General features: G+C 53.3%; 11 protein-coding genes across 20 annotated transcripts; 5 read left to right on the forward strand and 6 right to left on the reverse strand.

Moving 5' to 3' along the window:
- Window positions 1-960: 960 nt before the first annotated feature.
- Window positions 961-2,708, reverse strand: KVP17_005001 (uncharacterized protein; the record flags this gene model as incomplete). Of its 3 annotated transcripts, XM_068523698.1 has the most annotated exons (4): window positions 961-1,532; window positions 1,635-2,122; window positions 2,347-2,623; window positions 2,651-2,708. In XM_068523698.1, 4 exons carry the CDS (start codon window positions 2,706-2,708, stop codon window positions 961-963), a joined length of 1,395 nt encoding a protein of 464 aa, XP_068378700.1. The 3 variants fall into 3 exon arrangements, with proteins under 3 accessions (XP_068378700.1, XP_068378699.1, XP_068378701.1); XM_068523697.1 differs by lacking the exons at window positions 2,347-2,623; window positions 2,651-2,708 and having other exon boundaries at window positions 1,635-2,040; XM_068523699.1 differs by lacking the exons at window positions 961-1,532; window positions 1,635-2,122 and having other exon boundaries at window positions 2,343-2,708.
- Window positions 2,709-3,188: 480 nt separating this feature from the next.
- Window positions 3,189-3,635, forward strand: KVP17_005002 (uncharacterized protein; the record flags this gene model as incomplete). 2 transcript variants are annotated; one of them, XM_068523701.1, is made up of 1 exon in its annotated part: window positions 3,189-3,635. In XM_068523701.1, one exon carries the CDS (start codon window positions 3,189-3,191, stop codon window positions 3,633-3,635), a length of 447 nt encoding a protein of 148 aa, XP_068378703.1. The 2 variants fall into 2 exon arrangements, with proteins under 2 accessions (XP_068378703.1, XP_068378702.1); XM_068523700.1 differs by having other exon boundaries at window positions 3,321-3,635.
- Window positions 3,636-4,094: 459 nt separating this feature from the next.
- On the reverse strand, window positions 4,095-4,514 carry KVP17_004996 (uncharacterized protein; the record flags this gene model as incomplete). 2 transcript variants are annotated; one of them, XM_068523689.1, is made up of 2 exons in its annotated part: window positions 4,095-4,285; window positions 4,325-4,514. In XM_068523689.1, 2 exons carry the CDS (start codon window positions 4,512-4,514, stop codon window positions 4,095-4,097), a joined length of 381 nt encoding a protein of 126 aa, XP_068378692.1. The 2 variants fall into 2 exon arrangements, with proteins under 2 accessions (XP_068378692.1, XP_068378691.1); XM_068523688.1 differs by having other exon boundaries at window positions 4,095-4,514.
- A 137-nt stretch (window positions 4,515-4,651) lies between these two features.
- On the forward strand, window positions 4,652-5,233 carry KVP17_005004 (uncharacterized protein; the record flags this gene model as incomplete). Of its 2 annotated transcripts, XM_068523705.1 has the most annotated exons (2): window positions 4,652-4,887; window positions 4,927-5,233. In XM_068523705.1, 2 exons carry the CDS (start codon window positions 4,652-4,654, stop codon window positions 5,231-5,233), a joined length of 543 nt encoding a protein of 180 aa, XP_068378707.1. The 2 variants fall into 2 exon arrangements, with proteins under 2 accessions (XP_068378707.1, XP_068378706.1); XM_068523704.1 differs by lacking the exon at window positions 4,927-5,233 and having other exon boundaries at window positions 4,652-4,891.
- A 164-nt stretch (window positions 5,234-5,397) lies between these two features.
- Window positions 5,398-6,022, forward strand: KVP17_004992 (uncharacterized protein; the record flags this gene model as incomplete). The annotated part of the gene is made up of 2 exons (XM_068523680.1): window positions 5,398-5,647; window positions 5,703-6,022. 2 exons carry the CDS (start codon window positions 5,398-5,400, stop codon window positions 6,020-6,022), a joined length of 570 nt encoding a protein of 189 aa, XP_068378683.1.
- Window positions 5,800-7,966, reverse strand: KVP17_005003 (uncharacterized protein; the record flags this gene model as incomplete). Of its 2 annotated transcripts, XM_068523702.1 has the most annotated exons (8): window positions 5,800-5,888; window positions 5,917-6,143; window positions 6,186-6,255; window positions 6,306-6,678; window positions 6,718-6,901; window positions 6,965-7,407; window positions 7,475-7,693; window positions 7,760-7,966. In XM_068523702.1, the coding sequence occupies 8 exons, from the start codon at window positions 7,964-7,966 to the stop codon at window positions 5,800-5,802; spliced, it is 1,812 nt and encodes a 603-aa protein (XP_068378704.1). The 2 variants fall into 2 exon arrangements, with proteins under 2 accessions (XP_068378704.1, XP_068378705.1); XM_068523703.1 differs by lacking the exons at window positions 5,800-5,888; window positions 5,917-6,143; window positions 7,475-7,693; window positions 7,760-7,966 and having other exon boundaries at window positions 6,211-6,675; window positions 6,965-7,365.
- An 822-nt stretch (window positions 7,967-8,788) lies between these two features.
- Window positions 8,789-9,130, forward strand: KVP17_004997 (uncharacterized protein; the record flags this gene model as incomplete). Its single annotated transcript, XM_068523691.1, has 1 exon — window positions 8,789-9,130. The coding sequence occupies one exon, from the start codon at window positions 8,789-8,791 to the stop codon at window positions 9,128-9,130; it is 342 nt and encodes a 113-aa protein (XP_068378693.1).
- A 127-nt stretch (window positions 9,131-9,257) lies between these two features.
- KVP17_004990 (uncharacterized protein) lies at window positions 9,258-11,568 on the reverse strand (the record flags this gene model as incomplete). 3 transcript variants are annotated; one of them, XM_068523677.1, is made up of 3 exons in its annotated part: window positions 9,258-10,191; window positions 10,220-11,391; window positions 11,419-11,568. In XM_068523677.1, 3 exons carry the CDS (start codon window positions 11,566-11,568, stop codon window positions 9,258-9,260), a joined length of 2,256 nt encoding a protein of 751 aa, XP_068378680.1. The 3 variants fall into 3 exon arrangements, with proteins under 3 accessions (XP_068378680.1, XP_068378679.1, XP_068378681.1); XM_068523676.1 differs by lacking the exons at window positions 10,220-11,391; window positions 11,419-11,568 and having other exon boundaries at window positions 9,258-9,977; XM_068523678.1 differs by having other exon boundaries at window positions 10,087-11,568.
- A 161-nt stretch (window positions 11,569-11,729) lies between these two features.
- On the forward strand, window positions 11,730-17,190 carry KVP17_005000 (uncharacterized protein; the record flags this gene model as incomplete). 2 transcript variants are annotated; one of them, XM_068523696.1, is given in 3 exon segments in its annotated part: window positions 11,730-12,124; window positions 12,164-15,779; window positions 15,793-17,190. In XM_068523696.1, 3 exon segments carry the CDS (start codon window positions 11,730-11,732, stop codon window positions 17,188-17,190), a joined length of 5,409 nt encoding a protein of 1,802 aa, XP_068378698.1.
- Window positions 17,191-17,235: 45 nt separating this feature from the next.
- KVP17_005007 (uncharacterized protein) lies at window positions 17,236-17,505 on the reverse strand (the record flags this gene model as incomplete). The annotated part of the gene is made up of 1 exon (XM_068523709.1): window positions 17,236-17,505. The coding sequence occupies one exon, from the start codon at window positions 17,503-17,505 to the stop codon at window positions 17,236-17,238; it is 270 nt and encodes an 89-aa protein (XP_068378710.1).
- An 86-nt stretch (window positions 17,506-17,591) lies between these two features.
- Window positions 17,592-19,127, reverse strand: KVP17_004999 (uncharacterized protein; the record flags this gene model as incomplete). The annotated part of the gene is made up of 1 exon (XM_068523694.1): window positions 17,592-19,127. The coding sequence occupies one exon, from the start codon at window positions 19,125-19,127 to the stop codon at window positions 17,592-17,594; it is 1,536 nt and encodes a 511-aa protein (XP_068378696.1).
- Window positions 19,128-19,230: the final 103 nt, after the last annotated feature.

The raw sequence follows: 19,230 nt of genomic DNA on the forward strand, positions 1-19,230 counted from the left end.
GAAGAAAGGACCTGGAAGTATAATGGACAGGCTGGGAGGCCATCCCTCACCTCTTGGTTCTCCACGCATTCCTCATTGGCCAGTGAGACATCCAGAGGTGTGTTAACTCTAGCCAAACGGAGAGTATCTTGCGATCTCTCTTTTGACTGAAGGTTCGATACCAGTTGCGCGTAGTGCAGATCCACCAATCGCCAGTAGTCCGTGCGAAGCGCGACTCGACACGAAGGCCTTGACCGCTTATCCAGCGGAAGACAGTTCAACAACAGCTGCCAACACAGGGGCCTCATTCCTGGAGTGCATCCCCGCCAAGCCAAACGTTGAAGCTCCGTTTTACTTACAACGTCCCTCGAAAGCAGGTCTGCGAGCTTGGACTCCCGCGAGGTGGGAATGGAACTGGGGACCTGACATCTACATGGTACAAAAGACAAGGAACACCTACCTTCGGTTGGTATACGGGTGCATTAATCACGAATTCGATGTTGTTGCGTCTCACAACGGAAGGCACTCCTGTCACGTGGTCATGCCTGCTTCTTCCAATGACGACAGAAGAACGCTTGATGCCCAAGCTAGATACGAAAGTAATCCCCAACAAGCATAAAACCTTGGTCAGAGATCTCAGGCGGTCCACTTCGTCACGTCTTCGTCCGGCAACAAACGCCCGTCCACCTCTGATAGATACCAAGATGTTAAGCCTGACCTTGGCGTTTTTCCTCAGTCGGCTGGCACTTGATTGTGGTACAGACTCGCTGGCTAACCCCGCTGACTGGACGTTGGTGGCCATGGAGGCAGGAGTCGTGGTTGCGCTCTGGGGCGCCCTAGTGAAGTGCAACTCTCGGCATATAAGCCGCTGGTTTCGACACGTCGTCGTGCTGATTAACGTCCTGCCTTTGTGGACTGGGTACTGCGTCGCTCGGATTTTTATGTTGTGTTCACGGTAAATGAGGCCGTCCTCAGGTTCTTTCAAGAAGCACACAGCCAGGAGAGGCATCCGTAGCCATTCTGGAACATCGTAAGCCGAGCCTGTGCACACAAGTCTTGCCAAGGAACGAGGACATAGCTCGTCGCCAGCCGACGAAGGCGTAATAAGCCGGTGCTTGAGTAGTACACCTCGCTGCTTGTGAGATTCGGATTTTCCAGAGATGGAACATTGTTGCCTTCAATGCAACGGCGAATGTGGGTACGAAGGCGTCTCTCAGGCGATCCTAGCAGCTTGGAGTGTTGGGTCTGACTCAAGTTGAGGACTCGCATCACGAAAATCAAGTCACTGGCTCCTCTATGACCGGGTTGCAACCGCAAATCCTTCATCTTCGACCCGAAATTGGCAATGCCGCCGAGATTTACAGACTCCAACGTCAAATCCGAAATGGCCTTGTAGGCGGCGCTCGGGGCTGCGAACCCAAGCCTTACACAAGCCCTCGTGCCCAACTCTGGGTCGTTGGCGCCAATGGATAGGTACAGGTCACAAAGACTCCGGCGAGTGTTCTCCGATATCTGGTGGTACATTCCGTGGTCCATTACAACCACTTCCAAGCCTGGGAATACGAAATAAAGACATTGAAGATATTACGAGAGAGTGGCGTATTGAGGATCTAATTTCAACATACACTAGCGCTTCAGCGAAGACCCGTCCTCACCTGTGGATGCTTCAATAGACCTGACCGCGACGTTCCCCCCGTGCAGATCGGCATGTAACAGCCCATGTACGAACAAAGACGAAGCCACGAAATCGGAAAAAAGGTTCGCTGCTTCAGGACTGCTTTGGGCATTTGACAGCCCCGAGATGTACTCCATAGTCAACACCTTCCGAGCGCAGAGCTCCGGCACCAGACTGGGAATCCGCAGGCGGACGCCGGAACCCCGAAGGGGAACCAGGTCCAGCAGTCGCTGCATTCGCTCTCCGTTTTGCCTTTCAGCTCGAAAATCAGTTTCAAGCGGAAGATTGCGTGTGATAGCCTCGATGTAGGGACTGAGGTCGTAGTCTGGAAGGATTTTCCGCAGGAAATAATTAATTATTCTTATTGCCAATAAATCGGCGACCATTTCCTTTTCGACGTTTGGGTGCTGAACCTTCACGGCCGCCTCGCGCTGCAAAGGTTTGCTTTCAATATTGAAACATAATATACTGTTTCCACATGCGCATGGCCTACCCCATCAGATAGGGTGGCTCTATGCACCTGTGCGATGCTTCCTGTCGCTAAAGGTACAGGATCAATGTATCTGAACAACTTGGCCACAGGCTGTCCGAAAGACCTCTCCATTACGTGGGTGATGTGTTTAAACCGAGTTGGCCTTGCACGGAAAAATGTGAAACGACGATGAAATGCGATGTACAAGAAAGTCACCTACCAATCAACCAGAGGACTGAGGATCTGTTCATACGCAGGTGGCAACAGCACTCCCTGGTGCCCCAGATACTGCCCGCATTTGGTAAAGATGCCGCCATGTTTGTAGCACACTCTGTGTAGTCGTGTGGCCACACGTGTGTGAAGGCGATTGAGGAGAATCTCGCTGTCAAACTCGTCTGACATCCAACGTAGGCGCGCTAACTGGAGGCGGGAGTCAGCCATGGACAACAACGCTGGTCGAAGCGCCCCGCAAAACCGGAATACACACCTTGCACTGTCTACTTGGGGCCACCCTAGGCTCTCACATGCAGCGTTCTTGGCGCTTTCCTTCAGACTGATTGCACGATCTTGTATGCCACACATGAAGCGCCTCTGAAATTAATAAAATGACTGATGTAAGGTTGGTACCTAGACGCACCCGCTGGGGTGAGAACGAGGAAAGGTACTTCGTTAGCCTTGTCAATGAGTTGGGTGCCAAGTGGTCGCTTATAGAAACTGTGATGCTTTGAGGGGTGTGGAACGCAGCGTTGGAGGGCTGACCAATACTTCCCGCCAAGAAACCAATTGCAGCTCCGGGACAAGTGGCGTAACCTACAGTCCCGCGGGCGTCTACTTTCTGCCAAAGGCGGGAGTTTCACACTGACACCATAAGTCTCGGCCAGAGAGACACGTATCTTTGCAATCTATTCCATATTTCTTGTCATAATGCCTAGGAGCAGCCCCAGTTATGGACGGTGCTGTGGGGTCTGTCCTTGTGCCCTGGTCCCCGGGTTGGTATTCTTCTTCGCGGCAACATTTGTCTCGGGGTTCGTATTTCTCGCCGGTGTACCTTTGGCCTCGCATATGTCAGCCCCAGTCTGGGCGAGCGCAGGTGTCTCCGCTGCTTTTGCTGTGTTTGGCCTGGTTGCTCTCCACGTTGGTACGCGCGATTCATTGCATCTGTGCCGCCTCATCTACAAGGTCTACCTAGTGTGGATGTTTCTGTTGGATGTTCTCATTCTAGTTTTACAAATCGTCCTCATCGTGCGTTTGAAGGAGTCCGACCGAGAAAGATTAAACGAGAGATCCTTCATCTTTGACGTGTACCTCCCCGCAGATATACCCTCAGTGAAACGCGTCATTGGTGTTGCTCTTACTATCTTCGTGGCGCTTAGAAGTCTGTCCTACGTGTTCGCCTACGTGATTCTAGGGACCTTAAAGAGCCTTGGGGAGGTCCTTCACGTTGGCGGCGATGGCAGTGAGAAGCTTAATGCGGATGCACTTCGCAGGAGAGGAGAAATCGTTGTGTAGTTTTCGACGTGGGGTTTTGACGAATTCCGAAAAAATAGCAAACGTGATGATACAAAAAGAGGCCGAATTGTGGATCGTCCCGTCAGAGTCTGATTACAAGCACCCATCCACTCCCAGCACCCTCCCCCACACCCCGTCACCAGTCGCAGAACGATCATTTCTTGACATCTACAATTGTATCACCGCATCACTGCATCTGACCTCTGGCATCGAGAGGAGTGTTAATCTGATGGGAGCATTTCGAGAAAGTGAACGCTGCCCCCCAGAAGTTTTCGAAGCCTTGCATCGGCAAAATCAGAGCCCAACATGGGCCGACGTAGTTGGAAGGCATGAGTTCTGAGCGGTGTGCTACAGTGTGTAATCTGACTTTGTTGTCCTGTGATCGTCAATCCGACTACAGTAAATCTGTGCGCACTTGCAAGGCACACGACATCTCCTTTTTGCCTATCATAGGGCAGACTAACCAAAACGTTTCTCGATTTCTCGATGGATATCTTGAACCTTTGACGTTGGCATCTCCACGTTGAGGTAATCTTCAAAATCGATCTCTTCATTGCGACCCATGACCACATCCAAGCTCAAAAGGCTCGACGCTGGCCCTCCTGGTAGACGTCTAGCCCTGGCAGGTCCCGAGCGCTCATGAAGCAAACCTGCAACACAATGAAGACAGAACAATACACACCACTTACGCAGAGGAGCATGCAGGCCATGAACGGCTCCCAGCATCTGCATCTTGACTGCTTCGGCTTTCTGCAATCTCAAGGGGTCATCCAAGGGATGTCGGGTGTCCAGTCCAAGACCATAGGGAGGCAAGTCGTCCTTCAGACTGCGATTGACCTCTGTCCGTGAAAGGACGTTCAAGTTATCCGGGATGTGCATAGGAAATTGAGAAAATAATCGATGTAAACACCGCGTTACACCAGACATGACATACATGATATAGATGACGTACACAACGCCAGACGTCACAGACCTACACTGCACACAGCACGAACCGTCAGAATTCGTGAATTGGTATGGGCTTCGACACCTACACCCCGCAGCGACTGCTGTCCCCAAAGAACAGCGGCGAACCGCTCCCCGCCGTGGAACCAGACAGGTTCGACTACCCGACCGAATCCAATGGCTTCATGGCCCGAGCCGCGACGGCAGCCGTGGCGCCAACGGAGACAGCCTTTTACGAGGGGCCCTTGTCAGTCCAGCAGCGGGTCTACGACGAGTATAACTTCAGTGCATCGGCGAAACAGGACAAGTGAGTCTAACGTACATAGACTAACTTACTCCCCCTCAGGGCGCGTCGATGGTTCCTCCGCCGTCACTGGATATTCTCAAAGGCGGACCACGGGTGCGTATTTTCTGAGAAAATCGCCTCCAGCATCACGCCTGAAGCTATCGCCGTGGAAGACGCCAGCCTAATTCCACAAGACTCTCTGTGTCTGGACGCCTTCTCTGGTGTGGGGGGCAACAGCATATCCATGGCCCAGAAAGGCTACGTCATCGGAGTTGAATCCAGTCAAAAAACGATCCGCGATGGTGGGTTGCGTTCCATTCCTTTTTTTCATTCACCAAGCCTCCTTCATCCTTACCAGCTTCCGTGAACGCTCGCGTATACGGTGTTTTTCACCGTACAGACTTCATCCGGGGGGACGCACACCTTCTCGCACGCTGCTTTCGGAAGGAAGTCCGATTCGATTGGGCGTATCTTAGTCCGCCATGGGGCAGCCACTATAGGCGCTACGGTCCACTGCAGAGCCCATCCTCAATGAGTGTGGACCTGAGCCATGTTATCCGAGTATGCTGCCGACTATCGAAAGTGGTCCAGGCATTTTTACCGCACAACATGGATCTCAAACCCGTCATAGAAGCGGGAATGACAGAGGCAGCTTCCACAGATCCGTGGGCGCTGGAGACGCTGCTTGACCGGAAAAAGGTGACAGTCGACGTGTGCCAACCACGCAACAAGAGAGCCAGGACTCAACGCCAGCCTGAAACTCAATTGGTTCATCACTCAGGTAGGTGCCTTTTCTACCATTACTCTGGTCCATTCACTTCAATCATACGTCTCAGGGGTTCACGTGGGTCTGAAGTTCCACTTTGGCGCCGTGGCATCCAGATCAAAAACGCCTAACCTTCAATACCTGACAGATCGAGCAAACGTTCGTCGTCAGCTGCTAGCCATCACTGCACAGTGGTCAAACCAGTCGTCTGTCACCACTGGTTTCGAGGAACTCGTAGACAAGGGACCTGGCGAAGCTGTGTCAGCGGCGTTTGCGGTACTCACCGAAGATGGAAAGGATGAAGGAGAGCTTCCAGAACTGTTGGACGCCTTTCCGGGTCGAAATCCAGAACTCGTCGCAGAAGATCACTGTAAAATTATGCAGGTTTAACAATGATACCCACTGGAATTCTGCGGACCACTGAACATCCGAATCCTGGAAATCCACAGGCGGAGATTTCGGAAAATGTTGATCCTTCAGCTCCTGAAACTGGACCTCTTTGAAGGGGACTCTGAAAACGATGAACTGAAGGAACAATTATGATGAAACCCACTTCTTGAAGGCCGCAAAGTACAAGGTCACTCCGAACGGGAAAAGCATTGACTTAGATTGAGCAGGAACAGCTGAGAAATAATTAGACAACAATCGCTGAAAGTTGGTGAATACTCCTCACATCCTGTTCCCAGCACAACCTCAGGGGGGCGGTAGTTGGTTGAACCTGGGCCGGGCAAACCCATATTCCACCCTTCCTCGTAGATGAAGCCCAAGTCAGTGACCACAAAATCCAACCAGTCATACGAGCATGGGAGGTGGGGGCCGACTGGAGCGCCGATGAGTAACGAAATAATAAATATGGAGGAAACCAATATATAGTGTTCATTTCGTGACTTTCCTTGTGGATTTTCGGATTTCTTCAACAGTATGTTCCTGGTTTTCAGGTCATACCATACCAAATCGAATTCGAAAATGTCCTGCAGAGATAATAGAATCTTAAAGGAAAGGCGAGCGAGGAAACGCTCGGACAGGCAGGGCGCGTCTGTGACCTGCTGAAAGATTAGTCAAAAAGAATAGAAGTAATGTCGTACAAGATTGTCAAGAGAGGCCAGCATGATCGGCATCAGAGTAGCGTACGGCAACGACAGTCGGCTGTTAGTGGTAGACTGTGTCCCTATATGCCAGATCTCATCAGGAACCATAAAGCGATGCTTATCGAGAATGTCGGTCCAACGAATTGTCTCCCAAAACGCTTTCCAGTTCTTCATTTCTAATCTGGAAATAATAATAATAAACATTATTAATTATGTCCTTCTGGAAAGAATTGACGTTACTTACGTCCTTCTACTCTTGTATTTCTTCCGATTTCTACTGTATGTTTTCAGCGCCTTAAATTCGATTCCGTTGTCGCCTGGATAACACACCGTCCACACATCTCCTTCGCCTCCGTATCCCAGCAAGTCCACTACCAGGGCCCTTCCCTTGCGTATGGGAGTCAGGGCCTTCTCGAAGTTGACGCCAGCGTCACGGAGGTTATAGTACGGCTGCGGAGCGGGCCGCACGCCCACACGTTGGACAGCCGGCAAATCCTCGGCCAGCGGGTCGTACCGGATCACCTGGAAGTTCACCACCGGGAATTTCGCGAAGCGGGACATGTTGCGGAGAGTTACGAAGTCGTCCAGTTTATCGTCTTCCACGTCAGTGATGCGAAACGAAGGGTCGTCCTTCGATCGAAGCATTCGGTATTCCAGGTGATTGAACTTGGCCAGAGAGCACAAAAGCTGGAAAACAGTATGGAAAGCACGTTCTTTTCGGACAGCCCAATAAATGCGAGTCACATTGCCCTACCACCGCCTGGCACTCTACAGGGCTGCCGTCCTCCTCCAGCGCGTGCAGCGACTCCAAAAGGTACGACGTGGGTGGCATTCGCGGCGGGTTCTCCATAACCAAGGCTGAGAGGGGCTCTTGGGCGAGAAGACTAAGAGCGCTGCTCGCTCTGAACGGCGCAGAGCGCAGGAGTGTCAGGGTAGAATGGAGAAGCGACGGACCGTGAATTAAGGACCCCGTCTGCAGGAAATAGCGTAAAATTAATTAATAAAAATTGATAATCGATTTTCCTTTTATCGTTCGTACCTGAATATTCCACTTTAATTTATTCGTAGCTGACCCGATGTCAAGTTCTGCCGCGTAAGGAGCGCACACGGAATGGCCCTGCAGCAAAACCAGCAGGATGCCCAACCATGTTACATCTGACTCTATCCATGAAGTAACGTCATCGGTCTCTGAGGCCACAGGAAGGAGCCCCAGTGCCAGGAGGCTGAGAAAGCACCGCCATGGCATTTGCCGATTTGTCGCTGAACCAACCAAACCTTGAGGTGCTTGGGTACGCATCATGCAGTGCACGCAATAACCGTGAGGTGCTTGGGTACGCATCATGCAGTGCACGCAATATCCTTGAGGTGCTTGGGTACGCATCATGCAGTCCACGCAATAACCTTGAGGTGCTTGGGTACGCATCATGCAGTGCACGCAATAACCTTGAGGTGCTTTTGGGTACGAAGCCCTGTCGATTTGAGATGCGCCGAGTGGCCTCAAAATCATCAAACTTTGCAGACTGCGGCTGGACCGCGTGAGGAGCATTTGACATCACCATCAAAGAGGAAGGCCCTATCTCTGCTGTATCTGAGTCGCAATAACAAACAATATATCCAATTGAAGATGCGAATTAGCAGACGTGGGGCCCCGAAAGGCAAGTGGGCGCCACTCGTGGCAAGCATGAGTTCGTCCGGTCTACAGGGCCTGCTGAAAAGCGAAGGTCGCATTAGTTCCCGAATTTCATCTCTTGTCGCCAATGTCACTGGCGGCGCCACGCCATCCACTTCCGCTGCTCCCCACACCTCTACTGCACCCGCTCCTGTAATTGAACCCATTGCGGCATATACGATCGTTGGCCTCATATTGGCTGTACTCGGCATGTTGCTGATTGCCCTTGCAGTAAAAGCGTACAATCGCACAAGGCCTACACGCCGTGCCATACATAGTCCTATCGCCTATTACGTCGGATCATTCTAAGGTGGCAGCGGGCGATGCGTACATATCTACTGAAATACGTGACGTTGCCAAATCTACCGCAAGCGTCTCAAAACACATCTTTAACGGTAGATGCGGTTGAATAAACAAGCTGGGCCTCAATTTCTGCCTGTCATGGTCAGCGTCGTGGGTACTGGTGGTCTGAAGGATATGGTAAGTTATGCATCGACTGTGTCGGAGCACCAGGACGCAGCAAAAAAGCTGCTGTCCCAAGCATGGGTCAACGTCACTACAACGTTGATTCCCCCAACTAGCACTGATGGTCCTGACGTATCTGTTCAGTCCCAAGTGATGGTGTCTCTGTTTGTAACCGTCATTATCCTGGCTCTGATAGGTGGCTGCATGCACATGCACCGATCCTACAAGGCTAAGGCGGCAGCGCGAAGGGAGGGGCTTTTGCTTGTCAGACGTTGATGAATGCAATCTTGTGACGAATGATTGGAGGATCTACATTCAAGAAAGACTCGTAACTTAGAGAAGTATTTTCGGAACCGGATAAATAGAACATGCGTCACAGGCATGACACCTGCAGAAAAAAAAATCAGAGCCTCATACCATCCTGACTCAGAGCCTTATGTGCATTCCGCGAGATACTATGGGTGATTCGTTTGGGGATCTCGTCTGCAGGCCGCTCCTCCTTCACTGGTGTCGAGTTGTCGTGCTCCTCTTTCAGCGGCGTTGCGCTGTCGGAAAAGGAATCCGCGACCTTGCGTCGTTTGAAGCTTGGTTCGTCTGCTTCTGGAGGGCAGAGCAAGCTCAGTATAGGCTGCCCCGACTCCCAAACCCGCTCCTGTCGGGCTTGCACAAGGTCCGTCTTGCGACTGACTAGCATCACTACCTTGGTACCTGTCATGCTCAGCAGAGAAGCTGCTAAGCTGTTTGGCAGGCTCTTGGGAGGCTTCTGGGGCAGCTGCAGTACCCATGATTCGGAACGCTTGTCGACGTGGCAGTCGAGCACTCCAACCAGGTGTGACTTGTCTGTGAACATTTTGTCGTTTGTCTCCATGGACTGCATATGAAGCTGGTAGCCGTCAGAGTCAACAACCAGTCCTTCAGCCAATAGACCCTTCTGCATTTCGAACACAACAACTGATCCTGGGCCTATGATTTCCGTTTCCACCAAAGACGGGTCTGGTAGAGCGCGCCAAGCGCCTTCCTGAGGTGCACCCACTGGCAACCACGATGGTAGTTCGTTGCCAGGATTCAGCGTGATTTCTCCCGTATCAGCTACAATGCCAATCGAGGTATCCTCATTAGACATTTCAATCTTCCCATGCCGCCAGACAACGTCCCCAGCGACGTCAACCGCTACCAGAACAGACTGATGTGGCTCCGTCTTCGGGACATCTCCACCCATCGTGACCTCCAGTCTAACCATCTCCTCGTCCCAAATGAACGGTAGCGAGATAAAGTCCCATCCGTCCCCCTCGATTAACCAGTATGGCATTCCTTCTGTCAGGTACGACGCCACGCGCCTGCATCAGATAGGGCCCCTTGACCCACAGCAATTCCTTCACCAGTGCGTTCTCCTGTGGAAGTCCCGCAAGGGTCAACGCGCAGTAGTGGGGCAACAGCCCGTAAGGCGTAGTTGGCTTCGCTTGAGGCCGTAGGGAGTCAGGATGCAGCAGCTTCGGCAGCTCTATCCGTCGGCTCTCTCTGCGCGTAAGAGGTGTCACATTGTCGAGATTCGGAACGGTCAGCACAGCATCATCGGGGTTCTCCTCTGCGAACTGCAGGATACCGTTGGATGAGCAGTAATTGTACGGAGTCCTCATTATGTTTCCGAAGTACTGCTTGTATTCAGCGCGAGCAAGTTTCGCCTGTGCTGACTTCGTCGATGACTCCACAGTCTTCACAGTCGCTGGACACGGCCATCTCTCTAAGAAGTCCAGCGCAGTGTCCAGGAAGACCGCCATTTTCCCCTCATCCACCTGCAACTCAACCCACTCCTGACCTGCGATGGTCTGGATGCGTCTGTTAGACACGCCGCACCTAAGTAGCTCTGGCCGCCGACAAGACGAGAACCAGATGTAGGCGTGCCACTGACTCTTGCGCTTCAGTTGACTCAACTTTTGAGACGTAGTGACGGGAGCCCGCATGAAAGGGAGAGGCTGCGAGGGTAAACTGGAGGCATTCGACTCGGGTTCCCTTTCCGTGGTTTCCCTGTGACTGCAGGGTGACAGCTTGCCGCTCGTACTCCTCGACTGAGACAACACAGTCAGCAGAGCGCTATGGGGGATGCCTAGCGCTCTCCCTGTTGTGATGAAATCCTGCTGCAGTATCGACCTTTCGGTGAGCACATCATCAGGTGGACTTCCCTTCCGGCGTTTCATTACACCATGCCTGTAGCTGACAACCTCCCGAATTCCTATGGCTGGAGCGTTTCGCCTCCCAGCCGGAGGTAGATATTCGGTCGCAGGCTCATTTAATTTTGGAAGAAGCCACTGGTCCAACCAAGCTGGAAGTTCAGTTCTATCCAGCTCCTCCAATAGCCCCGTCGGGATGCCGCGAAATACTTCGTTAGGGGACGCAGGTCGCTCTGGCACGCCCTCAGCCTCGGCTTTCTGTCTAGCCAGAACGATAGCCAGCGTCCGCCCACCATCAAGGGCCCTCAAAGTGACTGGCGTGTCACTTTCGTCTGCAATGCCTGCTAAGGACATGGGTGATAGAGGCTTCTGGATTTTATTACCACTCAACCCCACTGTGCTGATTAGCCTTTCTAGCAGCTTAAGCTCCTTCGCGCCATAAGCAAAGCACTTCATCAGCTGAGGAATATCTGTTGGGTTGCGATTCTCCCCTGACAGACACTGTGCGATCGTGGACAAGGCCTCAGATACAGATACCTGGGGCATTCACAGCGCTTTTTAGGAATTCAATCACGTCGTATCTCGCTGCGACGGCGTTCTCTAGTGGACCTGGGCGACTGTTGACCGTTGCCTCGGTCGTTCTACGGTTCACTCGCCACATCAACTGACATTCAACTGCCAATTTTGCTGCTTAAAACTGGAGTGCAATGAATGGCGTGGCACAGTTGTTCCGAGACCTCACAGCCAGCATTGCGAGGTGGCACTCGGCCCCAGCGGATGCCCGAACGCTAAACTTGCTGCGGTTTATGCTGCAGAGGCCCTTGACGGACGATGAACTGCTGCATGTGGTTGGGTTACTGGCCGTAATGACTCTGGTTCCATACCGAGCGTCATTTGCCGGCAGGACGCTTGAGCAGTACAGGTATCAGTGCAAGAACTGCCTGCTGGTGGCCTACGGAATGGTTGTCGATCGCCTTCCGAATTGGAGGGAACCTGTTAACTCGCAGCTGGCGGAGGACATACAGGCTGTGCTATGTCTTATTCGTGGTTGCAATGGCAGTTTGAGGTTTTGTGAACATCGCATGTGCCTCCAACTTCCGAGGTAAGCTGAGGCCTTAGATCATTCATTCATGCTCTGCAGGTGTGACATCGCTGTCATAGCGATGTGCGTAAATGTTGCCATCGAAGGCCGTGAGCGGATCTCCAAGGTACACTTCGTTACGACCTACCTACAAAGCGTAAAAACTGGCCACGGGTCCGTGCAGAAAGAATTGAGCGCCCTGGCCCGTGGAGTTACGACTCCCTCTGACTTCGTTCGGAACTTTATGAGCATGAAGGTGTCTATGGACTCCGTCCGCTTGCTGTACCTTGTGGACTCTCTTGATAACCTGGACTTCTCCCCTTATGAAGCCACTCAGCTGGCTGACGGACTGCGCGCTCTGCTGGCCCAGACGTCTGGAGCCTTGCTTAGCCTGCTTCTCCCCTCGCTCCTGGAACTCTGCTTGGCCGTGTTCCCCTCTGAGACTCTAAGGCGTGTCGGACCACATGTCTGTCCGGAGGACTGTCTGCAGATGGAACACCTGCTTTTGGCGGGCTTCCAAAGCGGAGAAAGCCTGGCGTGGTCAGTACTGGGTAGCCACCTAGGAGTCTCGGCAGCCATTCAACCGATCCACTCTGTTATCCGACGTAGCGCGACTATGTGCCATCCCTTGACCTCCAAACTGCTTGCGACTGCTTGTGAGAGCTGGAACTCGTTCGGCTACAACGATCTCTTGCTCTTGGCGCAAGCACTAGCACTTCACTCGTGCTGGGAGTTGTACGATCAAGCCGTCCTTCGCCTTTTGCTTACCTACAGTCACCATCCAGATGAGAAGGCGATCGTCGATCTGCTGCAGTCGGCCCCGGCTCGTAGTGCGGTAATTCTCTGCTTAACATGCGCGTGTCTCAACAGTGGGGGGCCAGACATCACATGGGTGCCTCCCAAGGGCTGGGTTGCCTTCCCGTCATCAAGGAGCCAGGTGGCTGGTAGTGTATATAAATTTCTGAGAACTGCCTCGCTCTACCGGAATAGGGAGGCTGATTGCCTGCGCGACGTGCAAGACCTCTTGAATCCCGCTGCTGCAGGCACTCTGCTAGGGCTACCTTTACAACGCCGTCCCTTCCTCTTCGCAGCCTGTCTGTATATACTCGCGGAGGATTTGGGCTTCATGGCCGACGTAACCTGCAGAAGCACCAACAATCCAAAGAAAACTGCTCGTTCTTACTCAGACCTCTGTCTGATTCTTTTCAAGCAACAACCGGAGCTCTTGGATGACTTGGCGCCTATCTGCTCCGAGTGTCAAGGTCTGCTGAATGTTTCGACCTCCGCGGTGATAGATGCCCTTCGCTCGGCACTACCACCGTACCATCCATTCCTCCGACTTGACTTCAAACGAACCGAAGACCCAGACCTCTGTCGCTTGTTGCTGCTCACCCTCCTCTTCCGACTCGGTAGCAGTCGTGTTCTCTGCAGTGTGGTTGAGATGGAGCCCGTTCAAGGGTCTGTCTCCAATGCGGGCACCTGGTCAACGCAGACCATCCTGGACAGCTTTTCTCCCACTGTACTGGCGGATGTTACCCTGAACTGCATCAGAGGACTTCGAGTAGATGTAGATCTGACGCTGATGCGCTCTTCCGTGCTTGCTGCCTTCATTCACGATTGGAACGGCATTTATGCCGACAACCCTCACGTCGTCGCCGCCAACCCAGAGGTATGCCTGGGTCTGCTAAAGACGGGCATGGGGCGGCAGTGGCTTGTTCGACAGAGCGCTCTGACCTGTTTTGAGGCGGCTCTGGCTGCGGTGGTTCATCGAGGCATCGCTCGTGCCTCCCTCAACCAACCTGGGGCTGGAGAAGCCTTGGCCTCGGAAATCACGGCGTCTACAGCGAGTTTCTTTGAGGGAATGTCGCCTACTCACACCCGATGGAAGACCTACATCGACACTGTCAGCATTATACGAGACATCTGCCTCACTCCGTTCGAGGCTGTGCCTGCCCTTCGACTTCTAGTCAACGTCGAGGCCCCATGGTTGCCTGACGGACCCGGAGTGTCAAACGTGATGGGCATCGCGCTCAGCTGTGATGCGAGGCGGTGTGTTGGACTGTTGCCAGTTATTCTACTCCACAAGAGGCTTGATGCGTTGTTCACCTCTGCATCCTATTCTCAAGTGCAGGTTTCGCTTGAGTCGCTAAATAATTTATCGGCTCACACGGAATGCTCTCAAGACGCCGTGGTCAACTCAGTCCTAACCTCCTGGTCAGCTATTGATGGGAGTCTGCTGGATCTTCCAGCACTGTCGCATCCAAGTCGGTTCGCGAACAGTATCCGGCAGGAGGCCTTCGCCGAGAGCTACAATCGTATACGACGTAGAACACTGGACAAGTCATATCCCGTGTACGGAATCGACGCCCACATAGAGCGACCCGCCGATCTCGGAGCGACGTCCCTCATCAGCGTCCTTGATCTAATGAGCAAGCAGTACAGCTGCGGCACTCGTCTAGGCGGAGTTTTCCTCTCGCTCTTGTCTGGGCAACAGCAGGCGAGGCACACTTGCTCCTTATGGACGGTGATCAGTCGAGCTCTGCGGAGTCGACAGCTGTCGCAGATCGCTTGGCAAGCGCTACTGTTTACACTGATACGCTACACGCTTGGCGACAGAGCGGAGCCGCAGCCGTCCGCGGTCGTAACCTGCAATCGGTGCATCAAGCCTCAGACTGGGACATTCGACGCTGCACCCACTGTATCCAAACCCGAGAAAACCGTTTCACAGGTGCGGGTTGTCCTACTCCTCGTCCATTTCTGGGGAACCGCGTCAACATTAGGCGTGGAGGACGTCTCGTCCATTCCGGCTGGTACGGCTCTGAGAGAACTCTACAGTCGCTTTCTCCGCGAACGCCTCGCGCTACCCGGCATTCTCAAGGCGTTCGCCAAGTCCGCTGATCCGATGAGCACGTCTCGTCTCAGAGCCCGGTTCAAGTTGAATTACCCCGAACCGGAGAGGTGCAGTAAACGCCGAGTCTCGTTGAGCCTAGGGCTGTCCTCGAAATCGAATCCAAGCGTCTGTGCGAACACCTTTCTCAACCAGGCAGACTTCCGTTCCCTCTTGAAGCTGTTGCAACTGCTCGCCCTTGCAGACTCGGCATGTCCAGTGCTGTTGCCTAGCACAGCACCAGAGCAGGATCTCAAGGTTCGCAGTCGAAAATGGGTTTCCGTTTCCGCCGTTGCTCAAGTAACAGACCCCAACCCTCGAGCCGACTTACTGACTCGTGGGGACTCCGTGGTCTACCAACTGTCTCCGCACGAGGAAGCAGTCAGCCCCGTGGTCAAGGCACGCGTGAGTGCCTGGTCGGCGTTCATCATGTCGGTTTGGAGGTTTAGACCCGGCCTCGTCGGAGTGCTACTGGAATCTTTCCCATCCCATGACTCATTCGCGGCCTCGATTGCAGCAGCGAAAGTCGCTCGTTCCCTCCAAACTGAGATACTGATGGACCCTCACACGCGCCTGATTTCACTTGCAATCTCGTCGCTCCAGTTGCAAAAGGAGACCTTTTGCGGTTGGATGCAATCAGCAGAGGTGCTCTTTTGGACGCACACGTCACCATTCAGTTTGAGCATGGAAAACTTTCTGCTGATGATCTCGTCAGGTGAGGGAGCTAAGAACATCAGATGCAGACTGCTTACTCCTTCCACTCTTCCGAACTCCGGATTCATTTTTGGAGTTCGTTCCTCAGGCTATCACCATGCTAGATTCTCCTGTTAGCGTATGGGTGGAGGCTGAGCTAGCGCACATCGCGAAATCTAAGGCAGGTAGTCTTCTTGTCGCATGGCAGTTGGAACTGCGACTTGAAACGGCCAAGGTACAGGGTCATCTCGCTCGCCTCTTAGAGAACATTGGCGTGGAGGAAGCGGAGATGCACCCCTTCAAGCGTGTCTGCGCCGTCTCCGACTACCTTGTGAGCCTCCAACCCCAGGAGCAGACTTATGCCGAGGACCTCCTTCCGTCCAGACTCCACGACGTATTCCTTGGTTCATTTGAGAGTTATATTAGGGAAAGGGCACCAGAGGCGATCGACATCCCCGAGAGACCTAGTCTTCGCACTCGAATTTTCAGGTCAAAGTCGCCGCTGTCCAAAGTTGCAACCTCCAGCGTCGTCTCCGACGTGCCCACGAACGTCAGCTTCGAGCCAGTCTCCTCCGTCATCGAGTTCGCATCGCGAGAGGGCTGTGGGCAATTGATTGGTGCTCGGGGTGGCTCTGTCCGGATAATGCAGTCGGCCGCCAAAGTTCCGTTGCTCGTTGAGTTTATCAAACAGCCGGATGCGGGAGGTTGTGAGTCCCTTAAACTGATATTCAAGGCCCGAGATGACCTCAGAACAGACCAATTGGCAGTGCAGTTCATAGAGATTTGTCAGGCGGCGTTCCACATGAACAACCTCGACATCAGGCTCAAGCCGTACAAAATAGTCCCCCTTTGCACCAATGGCCACCCTGGAGGCGTTATTGAAGTGGTCCCGGAGGCCCTGTCTCGACACCAAATCGCCCAGAAGGGGTACTCCTCGCTCACCGAGTACTACCTGGCTGAGCACGGCCCTCCGGAGTCACGGGGGTTCCAAAGGGCACAAGACAACTTCCTACGCTCGCTGGTCGGGTACGGAATCGTCTCCTATCTTCTTCAAATAAAAGACCGGCACAACGGCAACCTGCTCTACACAGCGGACGGGCATGTGCTGCACATCGATTTCGGATTCCTCTTCGACTCTTCCCCTGGTGGGGATCTGGGATTCGAGAAGGCTCCTTTCAAGCTCACGTCCGAGATGGGGGAGTTGCTGTTGGCGGGACCCAAGCCCCGCTCCCGCGTGTTGCGCTTCAAGGAGCTGTTCGTGCAGGGTTTTTTGGCTGCCAGGGACGCTGCCCACTTGTTGGTGCCTCTTGTTCGGATGATGATCCACTCTGGCCTTCCATGCTTCCGCAAGAGGAGTTTGGAGTCATTTCGGTATCGGTTTCGTTCAGACTTACCCAAAACCAAGGTCATCAGGTACATTGAGAAGCTGATTGTCAAGTCCGGTCACTCATTCAGCACTAAAATGTACGATGTCGTCCAGAACCTGCAACAGGGGATTCAATATTGAACTGTGTGTGGAGATGTCTATCGTCATAGCGAGAGCATTGTTCATTCATTTACGTCGCATCGATACCTCGATGGCCTCTTTCAGCGGTAGAGCCGACACCGCTGCCGGCATATTGCGCAAACATTCTTGAACGTCCTCCTTTAAGGGCTTCGAATCTGACAAGATCGACACGGGGCTGTCGAGGGTAACAGTTGACAGTCGACTGCCACAATTAGCGCAACAGAGAGGCAACGAGGTTTCCCGTCGGAATCGAGTGGGCACCTCCACGATAACTAGCTTGGGCTGCCTTGTAACTCGAGGACAGAAGTGGTTCATGTTTTGGATTTCAAAATTTCGAAGCTTCGAGGTATCTGCATGAATCGTATCTGCATCAATCTTCCTTGCTTCTGAGGTTGCGAACATCACTCGAGTTCCGCCAACATCATTTGAATCCGCCCAACTCGACTTACAGCCTGCTGGAGACTTCGAAATTGCTCGACTCTACCTTTATGAGCAGCCAGCTCCTCCGAGTCAGCAGGCAACCGGTCGTAGTGTTCTCGCAAGTCCTGAAGCAGCTCATATAGTGAAGTGCGACTCTTGGATGTGCACGTCAGCCGTGTTGCATCCCATAAGGCGTCCTTTAGCTTGAAGTGCACGAACAGGGCGCTGTCCGAGATTGGCTGGCTTTCTAGGGGGTGCAGCTCATCTAATTTGTCTTGGAATGCTTTAAACACCGCTTGGCAGCCGGCCTCGCTGGTCATCGTATCGTCACTCAACTCCAACAATTCCACAATGGGTAGATTGTAGGGCTCCTGTGGAGCCGGCTCCCTCGCGGATGGGCTCTCAACCGTTTCGTAACCGACAGCGGCTGTGGCTAGTGGCCCCGAGACCTCCACCCGTCGCAACGCGTCACCATCAAAACACCAACGAGCCCCAGGACTGAACTCTGAGGGAACGAAATCCAACGCCAGCATGGGGCCTAGCTTCTGAATCGTGTGCTCCGCTATAGCGTTGATGTAGAGCGAAGGCCAGAGTAGCCCGTCTGCGGCAGACGACGCCTTCTGCATCCTCTGCGCCAGGGCCGCCACCTCGTCCACCATCAACAATGAGAAGCGAAGGATTTCCGCTGCAATCGCAGACTGCAAATGGGGCACGTCTCGGTAGAGCATGCTGAAGACAGAGCCAACGAACGATTTCGCCACCAACTGCGACTTCTGGGCCCAGGCACCAAGCGGGAAATCGGGGGAAGCACTGGGAGTCACGCGGAAAAGGGACTTGGTTGTGATTGGAGGAGGGGGGAGCCGCAACCCTTTAAGCACCTCCTGATTGTTGCAGAGGTCCACTAAAGGCTGCAGATTGGAAGTATCCTCCAATAGTGGCCATAGCACGGCCAAGATCTTCTCCTTGAAACATTTCTTGTACCAGGGGAGGTCAGTTCGTCTGGGGCGACAACAGAGGTCAGTTTCCTTCCACCCGTCGAATTCACTGGATCCACAGGTCTGAAACCATCCGATAATCCCTTGTAGTCTCGATCGGAAAGTTGGAGAGGTGACACGCTGGTTGCTGCGAGCATAGCACCCCGGAGCGTGTTGTGCCTGAGCCGCTAGAATCGCGCGGACGTAATATGAGGCGAAGGAGGTCGTTACAAAACCAACATAGCGATTCAGAATTCGTAGCGACTCCTTGTTGGGCGCGTCGTCACCAAACCGCGACATTACCAGGAGTAGGTGCCCTTGCACCACATGTCCGTCGAATACCGACAAGCAGTCCCCCTCCATGAGCACGACGCCCCGCTCGTCGACAGCGTCTCCTGCCACGATTCTCTGCATGACGTCTCGAGATCCCGAGGCTGCGAACTGCGGGATCTTAAAGTACTCCAGCCCGCTTATTGGCTCGACCAGAACCTTCGGATGCTTTGAGGGCCTTTCTGCTGGAGCCGTCCGCCTTTTGAGTTGCATAAAAAATCCAGGGATTCTTGGACTTCCAAGACACCACTCAAATCATTCACTTCAGTGCACCAAAAAGCTCCACGCTGATGTTTGTGTCAAGACTTCCTACTCA

This window comes from the organism of the source record quoted next (genome assembly GCF_019968985.1).
Source record: "MAG: Porospora cf. gigantea B chromosome Unknown PgB_NODE_136_length_34680_cov_119.424, whole genome shotgun sequence".
Classification (NCBI taxonomy): domain Eukaryota; phylum Apicomplexa; class Conoidasida; order Eugregarinorida; family Porosporidae; genus Porospora; species Porospora cf. gigantea B.